This window comes from Geotrypetes seraphini, chromosome 1, assembly GCF_902459505.1.
Source record: "Geotrypetes seraphini chromosome 1, aGeoSer1.1, whole genome shotgun sequence".
Lineage (NCBI taxonomy): Eukaryota > Metazoa > Chordata > Amphibia > Gymnophiona > Dermophiidae > Geotrypetes > Geotrypetes seraphini.
The window spans coordinates 51,419,981-51,440,438 of NC_047084.1; the positions used below are offsets into that span (position 1 = coordinate 51,419,981).

The following is a 20,458-nucleotide window of genomic DNA, read 5'->3' on the forward strand; positions in this document are numbered from 1 at the left end:
ATGTTGCCTTAGAACGTCAAACATTTAGCCAGATAATTTGGCAAGATGTCCGCATAACAAAATAAGCTAACTCCACAACTTTGGAAACCTGAGTTTTAAAGGATAATTTAGGTCTAGCATTACACCAAGGACCCCGATTTCCTCACTAATTCTAATCAAATGATCACACACACAGATCTCTTTGGGCCATAGATGTTCGTCTGCCTCTCCTACAATTATAATTTCTGTTTTTCCTATATTCAACCCAAAATCTTTACTCTTCATCCATTCAATAGTAGTAGTAAAGGTAGTAAGAGCTTACAATCTAATTTTAGTGAGTGTGAGTTAAGAGTAGAAAAGTCTCGAAAAAGTGGGCTTTTAGTTTGGATGAAAATACTACTAGAGAAAGAAGTACCGTATTTTCATGCAGATAACGCGCACCCGTGTAAAACGCGCACACGGGTATAGCGCGCAGAAACCACGATTTTATGTACAAAAACTTTTGTATACCGCGCTCACGGGTATACCGCGCATGCAGCCCGACTGTCCTTTCGCCCGCCCCGACTCTCCTCTGGCCACCCCGACTCTCCTTTCGCCCTCCCCGACTCTCCGTGCGCCCTCCCTGACTCTCCGTTCACCCTCCCTGACTTTCCGTGCACTGCCCCGACTCTCCGTGCGCTGTCCCGACTCTCCGATACATCCCCCCCCCCCCGGCAGGACCACTCGCACCCCCACCCCGAAGGACCGCCGACTTCCCGACAATATCGGGCCAGAAGGGAGCCCAAACCCTCCTGGCCACGGCGACCCCCTACCCCCACCTCGCACTAGATTTGTAACAGAGTAGACACCGAAGAGGGAGTGGAAAATATGAAAAAGGATCTGCAAAAGTTAGAGGAATGGTCTAATGCCTGGCAACTAAAATTCAATGCAAAGAAATGCAGAGTAATGCATTTGGGGATTAAAAATAGGAAGGAACCGTATATGCTGGGAGGAGAGAAGCAGATATGCACAGACGGGGAGAGGGACCTTGAGGTGATAGTGTCCGAAGATCTAAAGGCGAAAAAACAGTGTGACAAGGCAGTGGCTGCTGCCAGAAGGATGCTGGGCTGTATAAAGAGAGGCGTAGCCAGTAGAAGGAAGAAGATGTTGATGCCCCTGTACAGGTCATTGGTAAGGCCCCACTTGATTTTTATTTAAATAATTATGAAACAAGCAACCGGAACAATATTTACTGCAATAAACTGGACGGGGAAAATTTCACTCGCTTTTGCTTTTTCATTGGTTGCATTTAAATAAGATTTAGGTTACGGTACTTCTTTTAAAAAATAAAGATTTTGTTTAATTATAATAAACATTGATAGAAACATCAGTAAATAAAGTAAAACAGGGTACCTTGACCAGCCTACCAGGCTGCAAAAACGGTAAACAGTATTTGGGTTTGTGAATGAATTCTTCGATCTCTTTACCCAGTTTGGCAAGCTGTTGGCGGATCTTGTAATAGGTCACCACACTTTCCTCATTTGGAATTTCAATTTTATTGTACTGCTCTTCCAATTTCTTCACATCTGGAAATAAAAAGCATTGTTCAGTTTCATAACTGAACAGTGGACAGCACTCAAATATAAGCTATTTTATAGTTAAATCTTTTTTATTATTATTAATAAAGCAACTGACAAAACATTATTGGTCATAGCATTGCATAATTGTAAAAGAATAACTGAGAGTTGGAAATAGAATTCATATCCTGCCCTCACCTCCCTCCTTTAACAATCAATCAAATTAGCTCAAACAGATTATAGTTTATACACCAAAATTATAAATACGAGGGGCGTTCAATAATGTATCTACCTTAGTGGAAAAGAGTAGGTAAGATTTTTCATAATATTTTTGTTTTATTTTTCAATATAGTCCCTAGATAACTTCATCTACTTTTATTGCAATGACTTTAACCCCTTTGATAAGAATTCTTCTGTTTGACCTTTAAAACTAAGATGTCACAGCTTCCTTGACGTCTTCATCACTAGAAAACCGCTGTCCAAGGAAAGATTTATTCAAAACTCAGAACAGGAAATACTTTGAGGGAGCTAGGTCAGGATTGAAAGGTGAATGGTTCAGCTGCTGAAACCCACATTCTCAAATGGCAGCCTGTGATTGTTGCGATATGTGCACTGGCGCATTGTCATGAAGAAGTAGCATATCTGCTGTGAATTTTCCTTATCTTTTCTAATTGATTGACTCCCGCAACATGATGATGAGTGTGATGGTGTAACTCTCCCCGGTTATGGTGATCTTGTGTAGCATGAACTCCAGAAGCAAAAGTGCTTCATCATCCCAGAAGACGGTTGCCATGACTTCGCATGCAGATTTTTCTGTCTTAAACTTTTTGGGGTGGGGGATGACTTGTGTTTCCACTTCTTTGACCAAGAAAAAAATAATGTGAAAGCAACCTCCAGGTGCTACAATGCTTTATTCATTCAAATAAAGGCTTGACATGTATGTGTTTTGGCCTCAAATGGCCTGCATCTGAACAGAAGTTTGAAACCTAATAATCAATCATCTATTATCTTATCCTTGATGTGATGTGGCTCTGATAAATACCCAAATTATATACCACAACAAAAAGTGATGCACTCTATTGTTACCTTTGAAAAGACAATAGAGTGCGTCACTTTTTGATGTGGTATATAATTTGGGTATTAAGAGAATGACACGGGAAAAAATTTGTCTCCGTTCCTGTTCTGTCTTCGTGAGCTTGGACCCTGTCCTTGCAAAATTTCTGATCCCATCTGCACATGCCTCGAATAGTTATGATTTTATATTGAACTTATTTTATTTAAGTATAAAAAGAAACAATATTCTTTTTATAAACACAATATAGAGCAAGGATCAACAAAACCCCTGTCTCCCCTCCCCTTCACAAATATTCCCTCCACTATCGAGAAAACTGAATAAGCCAAATTACTACAGAATGCTACACAGAAAAATCATGCTAACACAGGTCTCAAACTCTGCTCTTGTCTGGTAGCCAGTGTAGTTCCCTAAGTAGCGGGCTAGGCCTCTCAAACTTGGTCATGCTTAGGATCAGCCTTGCTGCCGTGTTTTGGAGCAGCTGTAATCTCTTAAGGTCTTTCTTGGCAATGTGACAGTAAAGGGAGTCCAGATATGGAAGGAGGACCGCCTGGGCCACTGTCCTGAAATTGGTTGGGCTCAGGGTTGATCTAATTGTCCTCAGCTGTCTTAATCGGAAGAACTGTTTGTCCTCTTTTTGCCCTTTTTCTCTTTCTTCAAAGTTGCATTTGTACTACTGGTTGTTTTTAATTAAAAGTCATTTTCTGCTTTTACAACATACCCCAGATATCCTGGTTAGTCTGTTAAAATTTCAGCAACCTTCCATCACAGCCATATTTAGCAAATCTCTGTGTTTAAATCATCCACCCAAAAAACAAAACAGGAAGCATATAAAGATTGAGAGAAAAACAGACCATTAATGAAACCTTTCATACATATCTTCCAGTCATCTGTATGTGGGACATTGCTAGCCTATAATGTAATTTTATCAAGATCCTTTCATTCACAGGGATTCAAGGAGCTTATAAATTAGAGGAAAATCTAGCTTTAACTAAATTAGCAGTTCAAAAAAATATATACTAGGTGTTAAAATATGTTGATACTATCTAATTTTATAAGAAACAACTATTATGAAGTTGTGGTTTTTTTTCCCCATCTTAATCCAGCAAAGGATACATGGTGCTGAAAAAGACAGGCTATGCTGATCTCATATCCTGAAAACTAGTTACATGACTGAATAGCTACTCTGTATGCAAATGACATTACAGAAAAACATGAGCAGCACATGTGTTTTCAACAAGCATAATGACTTTGCAGTTTTTATTTTATTGTGAACCACATTAATACTTAGTTATAAGGCGGTATATCAAATCAGTCTCTCACCTCCTAGCACATACGGCTCCTTCCGATTTCTAATCCCCAAATGCATTACTCTGTAACCACTCCCGTCTCCAAAGATTTGTTGAAGATATTTTTAATAGGACCCACCAGAACCTCTCTGAGCTCCCTCAATATCCTAGGATAAGAATAGTCTTACTGAGTCAGACCAATGGTCCATCAAGCCCAGTAGCCCATTCTCACTGTAGCCAATCCAGGTCACCAGTACCTGGCCAAAACCCAAGGAGTAGCAATATTTCATGCTACCGATATAGGGCAAGCAGTGGCTTCCCCCATGTCTTTCTCAATAACAGACTATGGACTTTTCTTCCAGGAACTTGTTCAAATCTTCCTTAAAACCAGCTACGCTATCTGCTCTTACCACATGCTCTGGTAACGTGGTCTAGAGCTTAACTATTCACCGAGTGAAAAAAATTTCCTTCCTATTGGTTTTAAAAGTATTTCCCTGTAACTTCATCGAGTGCCCCCTAGTCTTTGTAATTTTTGACGGAGTGAAAAATCGATCCACTTGTACCCGTTCTACTCCACTCAGGATTTTGTAGACATCAATCATGTCTCCCCTCAGCCGTCTCTTTTCCAAGCTGAAGAGCCCTACCCGTTTTAGTCTTTTCTCATATGAGAGGAGTTCCATCCCCTTTACCATCTTGGTCGCTCTTCTTTGAACCTTTTCTAGTGCCACTATATCTTTCTTGAGATAAGGAGGCCAGAATTGAATGCAATACTCCATATGAGGTCACACCATGGAGCGATACAGGGGCATTACAATATTCTTAGTCTTGTTAACCACCCTTTAAAAATAATTCCTGCCATCATGTTTGCTTTTTTGACTGCCGCCGCTGCCGCACATTGGGCGGAATGTTTCATTGTATTGTCTACGATGATACCCAGATCCTTTTCTTGGGTGCTAATCCCCAAGGTAGACCCTAGCAACTGTGATTCATGTTATTCTTCTCAATGTGCATTACTTTGCATTTGTCCACATTAAATTTCATCTGCCATTTGGACGCCCAGTCTTCCAATTTCATAAGGTCTGTCTGCAATGTTTCACAATCCGCATACGTTTTAACAACTTTGAACAGTTTAGTGTCATCTGTAAATTTAATCACCTCACTTGTTCCACATTCCAGATCATTTATAAATAAGTTAAATAGTACCAGTACCAGTACAGACCCCTGCGGCACTCCACTGTTTACTCTCCCATCCTGCCCCATCGCTTTGTCCACCTTCAGTTTTTCAAGTTGTTCATAAACACTTTCTTCCTTGAATTTCATGGTATCTACTTCATTCTCAAGTGTAACTATGCCAGACAATCTCTGTCCTCTAGGATCTTTTTCCGTGAACACAAAACACCAGTATTTGTTTAATGTTTGCTTTTTCCTCATCACTCTTTACATATCGATACATTATCTTTTAGTCTCACAATTCCATTTTTCATCTTCTTCCTTTTACTAATATATCTGAAAACAATTTTGTCTCCCTTTTATATATTCATAGCCATTTGCTCTTCCGCTTTAGCCAGACGACTCTCTCTCCCGGCTTCTTTCAGTTTCACCTGATAGTCCTTTCTGTATTTCTCTTCAAAGGGTTTTTGTTTTGTTTTTTTAAATGAAAAAGCCTTCTGGAAAGGTGGAAGGATTGGATCCCCAAATCAGTCCGAATGAAGAGAAACTACATATGATGCTCAACTAATATTAAACAATACCCCAAAAAATACAAAAATGTAAGCGAATCAAATATAATAATAATAATAGCTTATATACCGCAATACCATGAAGTTCTATGCAGTTTACAAAGATTAAGCAAAGGTACAAATTGATTGACTTTAAGAGGGGAGGAAGAAAGAGGGTTAATAGGACCAGAAATCCATTTTTGAGGAGAGAGTGATCAATAGAACAAGTTAATCGCTATAGAGGGGAGAGAGAAAAGATACTAGATACACCAAAAATAATTCACTCAATGAAAATGCATAGCATCAGCGGTTCTCTTTCTAACCACAATACGCTTCAAGAATTTGTAACCACAATGTGCTTCAAAAATTTGTTTGCTACTGCCACAGCATCAGCGGTTGTTTAGATCCATATCAGCCAGCTTTTTCAACAGCAAATTTTGCTTCAATGAACTCTTTTTGATATTTTGTTTCTCTAATGATTGGTTAGGCAAACAATTGAAGTGTTACTTTGTCTCCAACATATAGCCAGTTGGCTAGTACATGATTAGTTTTCGAGTTTTCCTCTTAGTGAGTTTTGATACTAAGGGCTCCTATTACTAAGGTGCACTAGCGTTTTTAGCACGCTAACCCCGCTCTACGTGACAAGAACTAACGCCAGCTCAATGCTGGCGTTAACGTCTAGTGCGCGCAGCAATGCAGCTTAATAAAAGGAGCCCTAAGTGTCAACAGGATTTATAAAACTACAGCCAAAGGCTTGCACTATTAAGGTTTTGAAGTCAAAATTCACAAAGTAAGATTTTGTCACATATTTAATGGTTTTTAGGATCAATGAAAGATATCTTAATCCATTGATAACCAATAGACATTCAGTCAAAGTCTATGGATTTGGATTTCTGAGATCCTTTTCCTTCTAGTCAACTGATGATTATTATATCATTTAAATTTGATGCTATGCATTTTCATTGAGTGAATTATTTTTGGTGCATCTAGAACTAATACTAAACCAATAACTTCCATTCAGTTTCATCTACCTCAAGAAGGTCTGTTGACCTGCAACATTCTCTGCTGTTTGGCTTAATCAAAATTCTTTCAATTTGTTTTCAAAAGTTTTGAACCAAATACAAAGATCATGTGGCTTTTCTCTGTGTTATTCTTCAGTAACATCTACCTAATCTGAATTCATTAATAGCTTCTGGGGCTTATATTTAAAAGTATGCTACAGAGCACTGCTGAAACTGCATTTATGGTGCTTAAATTTTAATACTTATGTTAAAAGCAATTTTTCTTACATGAATAATGAGCAGTATTATCATATTTACTTGAATATAAGTCAATCTGAATATAAGTTGAGACCCCCACTGACCCCCCCCAAAAAGGAGGAAAAATGGTTGACTCGAACATAAATCGAGCGGCTTAATATTCAAGTGCCCTGTCAGGCTCTGCACCCAGCCCTCTTCCATCCAGCCCCCTCCCTGCCAGGCTCTGCACCCAGCCCCCTCCCTGCCAGGCACTGCAACCAGTCCCCCCTTCCTCTCCCTCCTTCCCAGGCTCTGCACCCATCCCCCCTCCCTCCCAGGCTCTGCACCCTGTCCTCCTTCCCTGCCTTGTCCATCGTAACTCCTCTGCTGATCCCTGGTGGACAAGAGGTGCAGCGGGCAGGAGCCAGCCAGGAAGACATTAAGCTCCTGCTCAGTGCTGCTCAGTGGCTGAAGAAACCAGAACTCGTAGCAGCGGGGCAGGAACGCAGAAAGCTCGCTCCAGCCCACTGCACCTCTGGACCACCAGGGATTGGCAGAGGAGGTACGATGGACAAGGCAGGGTGCAGAGCCTGGCAGTGGCCTGCAATAAGTCTGGGAGGAGGGTACTGGCCCAAATATAAATTGGGACCCCCCATTTTTGGGCCAATTTTTTGGCCCAAAAATCCCAGTTTATATTCAAGTATATATGGTAAGTAAATTAGTATGCTAAGAAAAGGTTATTAGCTATGCTGACCCCTCCCCTCCCCCTACAAGGACCATTAATGATCAACAGAGTAAATGATCTTAAATAAATACAAATTAACAACTTAAGAGAAAGCTGATTAGGTTACTATATACTTTGGTAGATTCCTTTCAAAATACAGTAAAACCTTGGTTTGTGAGCATAATTTGTTCCAGAAGCATGCTTGTAATCCAAATTACTCGTATATCAAAGCGAATTTCCCCATAGGAAATAATGGAAACTCAGATGATTCGTTCCGCAACTCAAAAACTTTAATACAAAATACTATACATATTTCTATTGCAAGACCTCGCTCATTTAGAAGTCACTACACTGCTGCAGTGTCAGAGAGAGAAGAATCATCGGCTCAGTTGTGATGATGTGACGTGTGTATACTGTATGTACTCGTATTGCAAAACTTTGTTTGTTTAGAACAGTCGCTACACTCTTGCAGTCTCAGAGAGCGAAGAACCATCGGCTCAGTTGTGATGCGTGTATACTGTAAGTACTTGTATTGCAAGACATTGCTTGTATATCAAGTTAAAATTTAATAAAATGTTTTGCTTGTCTTGCAAAACACTTGCAAACCAAGTTACTTGCAATCCAAGGTTTTACTGTACAGGCAATATGAAGGCACAGTTTTACAAAACTGCTATATCTTTCCTATCTACGGAGCCATTTTACTAAAGCTTAACATTAGTACACACTAAATGATGGGCATCTTATTTTATACCTATGGGCCATGTGGCACTTACTGCACACGCCAAGCTTTAGTAAAAACAAAAACAAAAACCAAGTCCCTAAATTACTAGAACTTGTTGACTTAAGATATTGTTAAGCTTTGTTTTAATACTTACTTTCTACTACCCCTGGAATGGCTCTGTAATGTTGAAACTGGTAGAATGATTTCTCCAACATGTACTCAGGATTGATTTCCTCAACACGCAACAAGTTCAATACCATGTTGTAAGTCAGGTGAAATGCACTGTTAAGAGGATCAGCTGAACCCTAAAAAGAAAAAGAAACTTAAAAATGGTATCAATGACTGATGAAAGCATCCAGCCAGGACATGCAGAAGATACAGATCATCAGAGGCACTGGATTATGTGGTTTGCTTTGTAAAGCACTGCTTTTCACTTGCAGCAGATGCTTTCCTGTAGACAATAAGACTAATCAGGCATACAAGTGGGTGATAGCATTCAATGGTGCTGGGACATAGCAGGTCTCCCAGAGCTCAGAACTATATGTAAAGTTGAGCATAAAGTTCTGAGTGGCCGTCCTTGCATGTAGCAGTCTCAATATCTCAGTTCCATAGACCAAGGAGGAGGTGGGAAAGACTAAGAGCCTGATTAATTCTGCTGTCCGTGGAAAACACCTGGTTACAGGTAAGAAACATTGCTTTTTCATGGGCTGATGCTCAGTGACTTTTTTATAAGAGAGAAAAAGATTCTGATGAGGCAAGTTGGATGTAATGAGAACCACCGTGAGGGCATTTTGAAACTTATGCAGGATCTTTGCTACGAGAGGGAAGAGAAAACTAGAGCAGGGAAGGGGCCAGATTAGTGGTTAGGGCATCGCTTGCTAGGTAATCCAAACATGGGTGTAATGAAAAAGAGAAAGCGCTTTGCATTCTCGCTGCTGGGGGGAGGGGGGGGAAATCAGGATTTAAATATGTTCTGAACTCTTTGCTGATCCAGAGGCCACTTGTGGGATTGAAGAACTCTGATGAATTTGTTGGCTATCTGACTGAAATCTTGGGTCCTCAATGGCATGAATTTGCATGTTAACTTGGCAATCACAAAATCTTAAATTCTTGCATGAGTAGCGACAGAAACTTGGTGGTGAGTAGTCCCAGGCTCTTCTATAGCTAGAAAAGTGGCACACAAGAACACAGAACACATTGGCGCAAGGCAATAAACAAATCCAAATCCAACATAGCTGAGACCAAGAAAAACTACTATGCCAGCAAATTAGGTACCAGAACGTGGGACAATAAAAAGCTATTTCACCTGGTGTGGCAACTCACAACCCCACCGATACAAGAATCCACAGAACTCCTCAACAAAATCACAGCTCAAGAACTAGCCAACTTCTTTCTCAACAAAATCAAAAATGTTCAATCTGAGGTAACCAAAGCTCTCACCACCGAGACGCACACTCTCGACATGTCTCCACTCCTCACTAAACCCACCAAAGCAGATCAAATCTGGGCTTCATTCTCCAATCTGTCCATCCCTGACACAAAAAAAACTACTATCCAAACTGTCCATGCACTACAGCCCCCTAGACAACTGCCCTTCTTATCTCCTCACTGCTGCTCCTGAACAGATCACTATCTTGATTACCAACCTCCTAAATAACTCCCTAAACCAAGGCCACTTGCCAGAAATAATGGGTAAAATAGCACTCACCCCTATACAAAAATCTCCAAAGGCAGATCTCTCTACAGCCTCTAACTATAGACCCATTGCAAGCATACCCATCCTGACAAAATCATCAAGACCCACATGTGAAAACAGCTCACAATCTACAGTGAGCAACACTCATACCTCCACCCATCCCAATTTGAATTCAGTCAACAACACAGCACAGAACTTCTCCTCCTGACTTTGATCACAAAAACCGAACAACTACTCAGTACAGGATGTCAAGCAATACTCCTTCAATTCAACATTTCAGCAGCCTTTGATTAAGTAGACTACCACCTACTTCTTACAAAACTGTCAGAAATCGGCATAACTGGTACTGTGCTAAGATGGTTCTCAGATTTCCTACAAAACAGGGAATACATCATCAAAATGAATGGAGAGATCTCCAACCCCAATGGGCTCACCTCTCTCCCACAGCCTATTCAACATCTGCATAAGCTCTCTTGGTAACATCAAATTCGAAGATGAAAGCCTACTGTCCTACGCAGATGACATCTTTCTCCCTTTAGCCAACAATCACTCGGACATCACCAACAAAGTCTCACACAACATTGAAAGAATCCAAATCTGGGCAACCTCCAACAGACTAAAATTAAATACAACTAAAACCAAAGTTCTATACTTCCATACTTCCCAACAGATGGCACCAACAAGCATCACTCTTTGATTGGCAAGATCCTCCCTGTAGAAGAATCCTCCAAAATCCTAGGTTGCATACTTGACTCCACACTTACCATGGAACCACAAGTCTCCATTCTCCGAAAGCAATCCCTCTACACCTTGAGACAATTAAGATTAATCAGACCATACTTTCACCACCACCACTTCACCCTAATTGTACAACTGATGATACTACCACAACTGGACTACTGTAACTCCATCTACATAGGACTCAACACTGCTTTAATCCACAAAATGCAACTCATCCAAAACACAGATGCCAGATTAATCTTCAACCTGAGAAAATACGACTCGATTACAGTCTTCACACCAGGCAACTGCACTGGCTACCCATCCCATCACGAATAACCTTCAAAACTTCATGTATCATTCACCATATACTTTATGGAAACTCCGCAGCTCCTCTCGTCCAACTCTTCTCCAAAGTATGGTCTACCTCCCGCAGAACCCTCAGCAGAATACTTCTAAATCTCCCCTCCACAAAAAATTTTCAATACAAATGTGTTTTCCACTCCATGCTCACCTTTCTTGGAGTAAAAACTTGGAATGACTTACTGAAACAATCAGAACGGAACCTAACCACACCATATTCCGGAAGAAATTGAAAACTCAGCTATTTGACACTTAATCACCTGTATCCTCCCCTTTCCCTTCCCCTCTCTCCCTCCATCCTCGTCCTTCTCTATAAGTGGCCTTGAGCCTACCTAGGTATGAGCGATGCAGAAATAGAAGATTAGATTAGCTCACCATCCATCACAGCTTTTACCAGCAGCAATACCCCCCCCTAGTTCTACTCGCAGGTCTGCAAAATCATTTATCTCCCCTACCCAGGGTTTGGCATCTTCCTCCGCCTGTCAATCCTCACACGCAGGTTTACTTTAAAGGTATTTTTTAAATTTGTTCCTGGCAGGAGAGTGTGGCGCCGTGGCTAGAGCTACAGCCTCAGCACTCGAGGTTGTGGGCCCAAACCCTGTGCTGCTCTTTGTGACCCTGGGCAAGTCACTTAAGGGCAAATTCTTTAAGAAGTGCCCAAAAGTTAGGCACCGAAGTAGGCACTGTTCAGTGTGATTCAAGTAAAATTGGGTGCTGTTTAGTGAATCACCTATTTTGGATGCGCCCCATAGATAGACCAGCTCTAGGCACAACTAAAAGTTAGGCGCCTAGCTGAGCGCTTAAGCATGCTTAAGAGCAGTGATTCTGCAACAAGGCACCTAACACATAGCCACGCCCATGCCTAACGTGCATAGCGCCTATTTTTTTAAGGCCACTTAAATTTTTAGAAGCATCTTATTGCAGAATCGCTCTTTTCTTGATAGGTGCCTAAGTTCCAATTATTGCTTATTAAAAAGCTTAATTGGGCTTGTTAATCAATTTAGATAGGCGCCTATCTAGTTGGGTGCCTCCGAAATAACAGCCTAACATTAGGCACTGCTTACAGAATTTGGGCCTTAATTCTCCACTGCCCCAGATACATTAGATAGACCATAAGTCTGCCGGGACAGATAGGAAAAATGCGTGAATACCTGATTTATAACTCGTTCTGAACTCCTTTGGGAGGACAAGCTAAAAAAATGGAATAAATAAGATAATGTATATATGCTGCCTGCTCTAAAGCTTTCCCTCTGACCCGTCCTGTCTATGTAGCAACAGGAAGTGATGTTAGAGGAGGCAGGACAGGCAAAAGGGAAAGCTGTCTGGCAAAGGTGATGCAAGAAAGGGAAGAGAGAGAGGTTACCAGGAAAGAGATAATGGACCTGGGGGAAGAGAAGAGAGGGGGAAGGAAGAAATATAGAGATATTGGATATGAGAGTGGGAGAGATTTTCAGTCATTTAATTGTGTGATTAATCACAAATAATTTTTTTTTAAACTTAAAAGTTTTTTATTCAATAAAGCAATAATATACATAGGCTGAATGCCAACATTCAGTACATCACCAAAACCACCTGAATAAGAACACCAGATCCTCCCCACCATCTCCTCAGCCAAGTCGATAAGGTCCCGAAAAGGAGACCAGCCAAAGAATTGGTAAGGGAGTGAAGTAACTATCTTCTCATGTTAGTCAAGCTATGCCTCTCCAAGTGCCATACAGAAGCCATGTCCGACGAAAGGAACCACATGTGTCATTCCTCAAAGCTGTAAATTTGGACATCAGATATATATGGTCCACTTTAAGAAGAAGGTCTACCCTTGAGGGAAGAATATCCTTTTCCCAATAGGAAGCCACACACAGTTTAGCTGCCGCGCCGACCAAAACAAAAAAATTAGCCTGTTCCCTCTCCAACCCCACAGCAGGCTTATTGAGAAGATAAATATCCATTTGCAATGGTACATGGTGTAGTAATACTATCCTATATAATAAAAAGCTAGCCACGCATGAGCACTCATACCTGCGTGATCTATGATCCCTGATCCATTATCCGTAGGTCCGTGGCTAATGCTCTCTCTCTCGCAGACCGCAAGGTGATGTGCGGTCTTGCCGGCTCTGCCTCCCTTATTTTAAAGTTCACATCGGCGGCGGTGGCTCCTCTCCCGGCTCCCTTACACTTAGAGCGCCTCCTGCCCCCCCCGGGATGAAACGAGAAATGGAGCCGGGCCGGCCTCCGCGACAGACCAGAGGAGTCCCAGTCCTTTGCCACCCCCCCCCTTCCCTTCACTTCCTGCGTACCAGACTATGAACCCAGCGATCAAGCAGCGTGTGCAGCAGTCTTCACACGCTGCTTCGGGCCCTTCTACTGCCCGGATTTGCTCTGCCGCGTCTCTGATTATGTCCCTCCTGCTCCAGGCCTCCTCCAATGGCAAAATATTTCACTGGGCTGTATGTGGCCCTTGGGCCGAGGGATGGACACCCCTGTACTAGATGGAAGGAGGGGATAAAGAAAAAAGAGCACATGCTGGATTGGGGAGACAGATACCAGATGTGAGGGAAGGAAAGGAAGAGAAAGATTCTAGAAACTACCTGGGGAGGGAAGAAAAGATGGAAGGGAAGACAGAGAGGCCAGACTACTATGGGAGGAGCAGAGGGAAGATGGGTGCCAGACCAATTGGAGGGGTGGAGGGAGAGATGGAAGGGAAAGGCACAGTTTCTGGTAGAAGCATAGAAATAGAGTAGATTCCATATGGAAAAGGCAGAGTGGACGGAAGGAACAGAATGATGAGAAGATGAGAAATGCAGAAACCGACAACAAAGGTAGAAAAAATAAATTATATTTCTTCTCTTTATTTTGCTTTAGGATAAAGTAGTATATTACTTGTGTTGATAAACATTTATAAACAAAGCCCTTCCAGTTGAAGATCTCTTCCTCTAGTTCAGCAGCCAGAACTTTGATTTATAAAATGACAATTGTTCAGAATATGTCTGGGAATATGTTTCTTTTTATATTTTAATAAAATAAGTTCAGTATAAAATTATTCGAGGCTTGTGTGGATGGGATCAGATGGTATGTGGGGACAGGGCGGAGATAGGGACCGAGCTCGCGGGGATGGGGATCGAGCTCACGGGGGCGGGACAGGGACTGCCCCCGTGGGGCAGACACGGGGGCCAAATTTTTTCTCCGTGCCATTCTCTACATAGGATCCCCAAAGCAGAGTAAGGACAGACTGGATAGGTCATATTGTCTTAATCTGCCATAATTTTTCCTGTTTCTTTCTCCTGTTCACTTCCTGCTACTATTATTGATATTACACCAGTGGAAACCTTGTTTGAGTTAATAACTTGTGTACTGTACATTAAACTATGCTTATTTTGCATTTTGATTTTTGTAATGTTTTATTTCTAACTTACCTGCTGCTATCAGACCATTACAGGCAGCACAGAATGACACTGCCAAAGTATTAATGGAAGGAAGATGTTTTTGATTTACTAACACCTTTATTACAATGTTTGTAATTAGTTACCAATTGAATATCAAGTCAAGTTTAAAATACAAAAGTATTGAGTAATGAAGTTCCAGTCACAGTAACTTCATTATTAAAGTTCAATAGACAGCCTTTAATTTTTAAGACCTGCTAACTAATGCTTGGTGGCTGTACCCAATTTAAAGCTCAATTATGTGAACCTAAGCATGAATATCTTCTGTCAAAGCACCATTATTGTGGAATGCCTTTCTATTGAATTTAAGGGCTGGCTTCTAAAATATTAAATTTCAGAAAACATCTGAACACTCACTTGTTTCAACAAGCTTTCTATTGTGGTGAGAAGTAATGAGCAAGATCATGCTGGTATAGTCACGCCGATTTATTGTATTGATGAATAAACACAGTGTCATCCCATTTCTGATAACACTGTTGGTATAATCAGTCACTGTTTTATACTTTCATTTCATAATTTTAAAATTGTTTACATGCTTTGAACATTGGAAAGAGCAGGCTTTAAGGATTTTTCTTTTAATTAATATAAATCTGATTTTCTCTTCGTGATCTTGCCGGGGGAGGAGTGTGGCTAAGTGGTTAAAGTTACAGCCTCGGTTTTGGGTTCAAACTCGAACTGCTCCTTGTGACCCTAGGCAAATCATTTAAGCCCCCATTATCCCAGACATTAGATAGATTTTGAGTCCACCATTCTGAGCTCCCTTGGGAGAATGGTATACTATAGAAGATTGAACACAAAAATACTTGTGACCTAGATTGGCCACTGTTGGAAACAGGATACTGGGCTTGATGGACCTCTGATCTTTCGCAGTATGGCAGTTCTTATGTTCTAATGATACTGCTTCATTCCTCTAATCTGAAGGACTTCCAGCCTTCCCTGAAAGCACACAGCTTCATTGCGTGTCCCCTAGTCCTAGTAATTTTGGAAAGAGCAAACAAGCGATTCACATTAGAGAATGACAAGGGGACACATTTTTCACCATCGCCGCAGGAACTCAATTTCCCCATCCCTGCAAGTTTTGACATTTTCGCTGTCCCATTCCTGTAAGCTCAGCCTTAACCGAACAAACCCCAAACACCTATGAAGATGAGGACAGAGCTTGCAGGAATGGGGCAGGGACAAGAAAAGAACTTGCTGGAATGGGACAGGAAAATGAGTTCCGGCAGGGAAGGGGAAAAATTTGTCCTCGTGTCATTCTCTAATGCATATCTACCCTTTCCACTCAACTCATTATTTTATAGACCTCTATCATATCACCCCTGAGCTGTCTCTTCTCCAAGCCGAAGAGCCCTAGCAGCTTTAGCCTAGCCTCATAGGGAAGTTGTCCCATCCCTTTTATCTTTTTTGTCACCCTTCTCTAATTCCGTTATATTGTTTTTGAGATGACGATCAAAACTGCACACAGTATTTAAGGTGCAGCCAAACCATAAAACACTACAAGAGTATTATAACATTTTTCATCTTTGCTTTCCTGATAATTCCAGGAACCACATCTATAGTGGCTGCCGTAGAGCCAAGCACCTGGAGGTAGTGCCAAACTGACAGAGCTGGCCTGGCCATCATCTCTATAATCTGAGAGCAATGCTTCAGTCTGCGTGCCTCTGGCAGATAAACATGGCTTTCTGCTGTGTCAAATAGATTTGCCAGGTATTCCAGGGATTGGGACGGAATCAGTTGGCCCTTGTGAAAATTCACTATCCAGCCTAGGCTCTGCCAAGACCTGGACTACTTGATTCATTGCTCATTCTCCTTCCAAGAACAATATGGCTCTGATCAGCCAGTTGTCAAAGTACAAACGCACTACAACTACCACCATCACCTTGTTGAAAGTATGGGGTACTGTTGCCAGATCAAAAAGGAGTGCCAAAAACTGGAAATGTTTCTCCATGACATGGAATCTCAGGAACTTCCTGTGCTCCAGAAATATGGGATGACTGACCGCACTGTTTCCATGAGAAAGTGCGGAACTTTCAGAGCCGCGTTAACATATGTGAATTCCAGTATGGGTCTCCAATCTTCTGAGCCTTTCTTGAGCACTATAAAGTACTAGGGACCTGGATTGGCTACTGCGAGAATGGGCTACTGGAGTTGATGGACCATTGGTCTGACCCAATAAGGCTATTCTTATGTTCTTATGGAGTTATCTGCCCAATTCTTCGGGTGGCACAAGCTCTAAGGCCTGAAGTTCTACTAGTCTCTGCACTGTTGCTAAGTTTGCTTGCCTTCTTTGGTTGCCCTGCTGGGGAGTCCACAAACCAGTCTGTTAATGGATGGGTGAATTCAAACTTGTAACCTCCCTAAATGATTTCTAGGACCCAACAGTCTGATGAGATCTGCACCCAGGCCTCTGTATTCTCCAAGAACCTTCCTCCTATCCTCAGGGGAAAGGCTGTGGTCCTGGTGTCACGTGCTTTCTTGGATGTTGAAGCGAGATGAGATCTGGAAGCTTGGTTTTGTCTTGGTTTCTGTCTTGATCCCCGATAGGATTTTCTAAGATGAGGCTTCTCAGTACTGACGAAAATGCATGGAATCACAAAAATTAGACTGGTCACTGGTATGCTATCAGGTAGAGATTTTGACCAACGATCTGCCACACTGGACATAAGTGCGGCTTTGTAAAAGAGGTCATTAGTGTGCAGCTACTTCAATAAGCGATGTTTTAACCATATCCCTGATGCAGCGGGGTTTTAAGCCTGTCTCTGTGAAATGCAGGCCTCGTCGGAAGAAGTAAACAAAAAATACAAGCAACTGCTGTGGTTTTCTAAAGAGTAATCTTGAGCTAAGTACTTTAAATTAACTGTTTTTTGAACTGAAACATGAACTGAAGTAGGAAGCATGAATTTAAGTATGAACTGAAGTGAAATAAGAGTTGAAGTATTTATAGCACATGAGCACTTTCAAAATTTGAGCTGTATTAAGCATTTTAGCACTTTATGCAGCTGAAGAAGTTGTATGAATTGAACTGAAATGAAATGATATGAAATGATTTTCAAGAAATGAAGTAAGTACACAAAAAAGCACTTTAAAGCATCAGTGCACTTTATATTTACAATATACTTTTTGTTGATTTTGAGTATCAAACTGGTATGTGGACTTTAGGGAAATTATATTTATAATTTTTAAGATTATGATATATTTGACTATTTAATAAGAATGAATTTAATAAGGAAAAAAAACGTTTGCAAATAATCCAAAATACTGCAATTAAAATCATCCACAATGGTAAAAAATACGATCATGTAACACCATTTTTAATAGACTCACATTGGCTTCCCATCAATCAACGAATAACCTACAAAATATCACTTCTAACATTTAAAACATTATCCACTAATGAACCACAATTCATAGACCGATTTCTAGTTCCATATAACTCGACTCGTTCCCTACGATCCACAACACAAGGGCTGCTTATGGTTCCTTCTTTGAAGATTATTGGAACCAGACGTCATGACATATTTTCAGTTATGGCCCCTCTCACCTGGAATACTCTCCCCTTATATATAAAAGAAATTAAAGATCTTAATTTATTTAAAACCAACCTAAAAACTTTTCTTTTTAAAGCTTCTTTTAATTTTTAAAACATCCTTTTTTTTTTATCTAGTTTAATTTGATCCTAAAAATATTTATTTTTAAAGTTTCTTTTACTTTTTATAATAATTCTTTTTAATCCCAATCCTAATGTTTTTCCCTTTATTGGTTTTCGTTTTCTTTTCTCCTGAAAAACAGCAATTTTGTAACTTTTGCCCACCTTTGTTCCTCCCTTATGTACCTAAGTTCGTCTGTATTGTCAGTTAGTGATTTCTTACCCCCCTTTTTAAGGTTGTATAATATACTTTTAATTGTTACTCGCTTAGTATGTAATAAGCGATTTATCAAATTTAATGAAACTTGAAACTTGATAAAATAGTATTCAAAAATTAGCATTTTTGAAAAAGTATCAATTTGAATTAAAATTAGAGTTACAAGTCAGTAATTAATTTGGTAGATAGGTTGGGTCAAGCCGGTGATGTTATAAAGGAGTAAGAGAAAGATGGTTTCTTTTCTCTTGAAGAAATCCCAGAATGGGAAGATCTACTCCACAATCTGAGGCCTGTCCCTATACAGTGGTACCTCAGTTTACGAGTGCACCGGTTTGTGAGTGTTTTGCAAGACGAGCAAAACATTCGCAAGATGAGCAAAACATTCGCAAAATCGACGCCCTCAGAAACAGAGCGTGCCTCGATTTGCGAGCGGCGCCCCCCACAATCCGGCACCCTCCCACCCACTTCTTACTGTCATCTGGGCCTCGGCACCGGCACGTCCTGTGCGTTGGTGCCGGTGCCCGAAGATTGGCCTCTTCTTCTTGCTGGGCCTTGAGCATCTGCACATGCTCAAGGCCTGCGAGTTCACGCTCTCTCCGAGAGAAGGTGGAACCGAGGTCGCTTTCGAAGTCGAGGGTGTGACTGAAGAGTCCACCCTGAAAAGCTTCTCCACTAAAATCCGACGACGTGTATTTGCGAACACATCGAGAAAAATGACTTACTGCGAACAAGCCAGCACGGATTCTGTAAAGGAAGGTCATGCCTTACGAACCTACTGTACTTCTTTGAGGGAATAAGCAGTCAGGTGGACAAAGGGGAACCCATGGACATCATTTACCTCGATTTTCAAAAGGCTTTTGACAAGGTGCCACATGAAAGGCTGCTTAAGAAGCTATGGAACCACGGGGTGGGCGGGGATGTACACAGATGGATCAAGCACTGGCTGTCGGGTAGACTGCAGAGGGTCGGAGTGAAGGGCCAATTTTCTGACTGGCGGGGAGTCACGAGCGGTGTGCCGCAGGGATCGGTGCTGGGGCCGCTACTCTTCAACATATTTATCAATGACCTGGAAGCGGAGGCAAAATGCGAGGTTATAAAATTTGCGGACGATACCAAACTCTGCGGCAGAGTTAGGACCAGGGAGGAGTGTGAGGACCTGCAAAGGGACCTGTACAAGCTGGAAGACTGGGCAAACAAATGGCAAATGCGCTTTAACGTTGAGAAATGCAAGGTCATGCATATAGGAAATAAGAACCCGTTGTTCAACTACAAAATGGGGGGGGGGGGCACTGCTGGGGGACAGCGGACTTGAGAGAGACTTGGGTGTGCTAGTGGATGCATCAATGAAGCCATCCGCACAGTGTGCAGCAGCAGCGAAAAAAGCCAACAGGATGCTGGGCATCATAAAGAAGGGTATCACAACCAGGACGCGGGAAGTCATCATGCCACTATATCGGGCGATGGTGCGCCCGCATCTGGAATACTGCGTTCAGTATTGGTCGCCGCACCTCAAGAAGGACATGGCGGTACTTGAGAGAGTCCAAAGGAGAGCAACGAAGCTGGTAAGAGGGCTGGAAAACTGCCCATACGCCGAGAGGCTGGATAAGCTGGGTCTCTTCTCTCTGGAAAAGAGGAGGCTCAGGGGAGATATGATAGAGACCTTCAAAATCCTGAGAGGCATAGAGAGGGTGGATAGGGACAGGTTCTTCAGACTGAGAGGGACAACGGGTACGAGGGGGCACTCGGAGAAACTGAAGGGGGATAGGTTCAAGACAAATGCAAGGAAGTTTTTCTTCACCCAAAGGGTCGTGGACACATGGAATGCGCTCCCGGAGGAAGTGATCAGGCAGAATACAGTACAGGGATTCAAACAGGGATTGGACGGATTCCTGAGGGACAAAGGGATCGTAGGGTACTGAAAGGGGTGCGGGGACAAAGGGTCAAAAATTGGATGGGAAGATAGGACTTCGATGAGAAACCAAGGGGTGATTCAGACAGGTCATGACCTGTTGGGCCGCCGCGGGAGCGGACTGCTGGGTGTGATGGACCTGAGGTCTGACCCAGCAGAGGCACTACTTATGT

General features: G+C 41.8%; 1 protein-coding gene across 1 annotated transcript in view; it reads right to left on the reverse strand.

The window, feature by feature from the left end:
• Window positions 1–20,458, reverse strand: part of MTREX (Mtr4 exosome RNA helicase) — a 311,801-nt gene that overhangs the window by 102,562 nt on the left and 188,781 nt on the right. The window contains exons 16-17 of the mRNA XM_033931296.1: window positions 8,452–8,602; window positions 1,372–1,544 (exon numbers count right to left, since the gene is read on the reverse strand). Coding sequence (XP_033787187.1) covers window positions 1,372–1,544; window positions 8,452–8,602 — 324 coding nt within the window. The remainder of the gene's footprint in view (window positions 1–1,371; window positions 1,545–8,451; window positions 8,603–20,458) is intronic.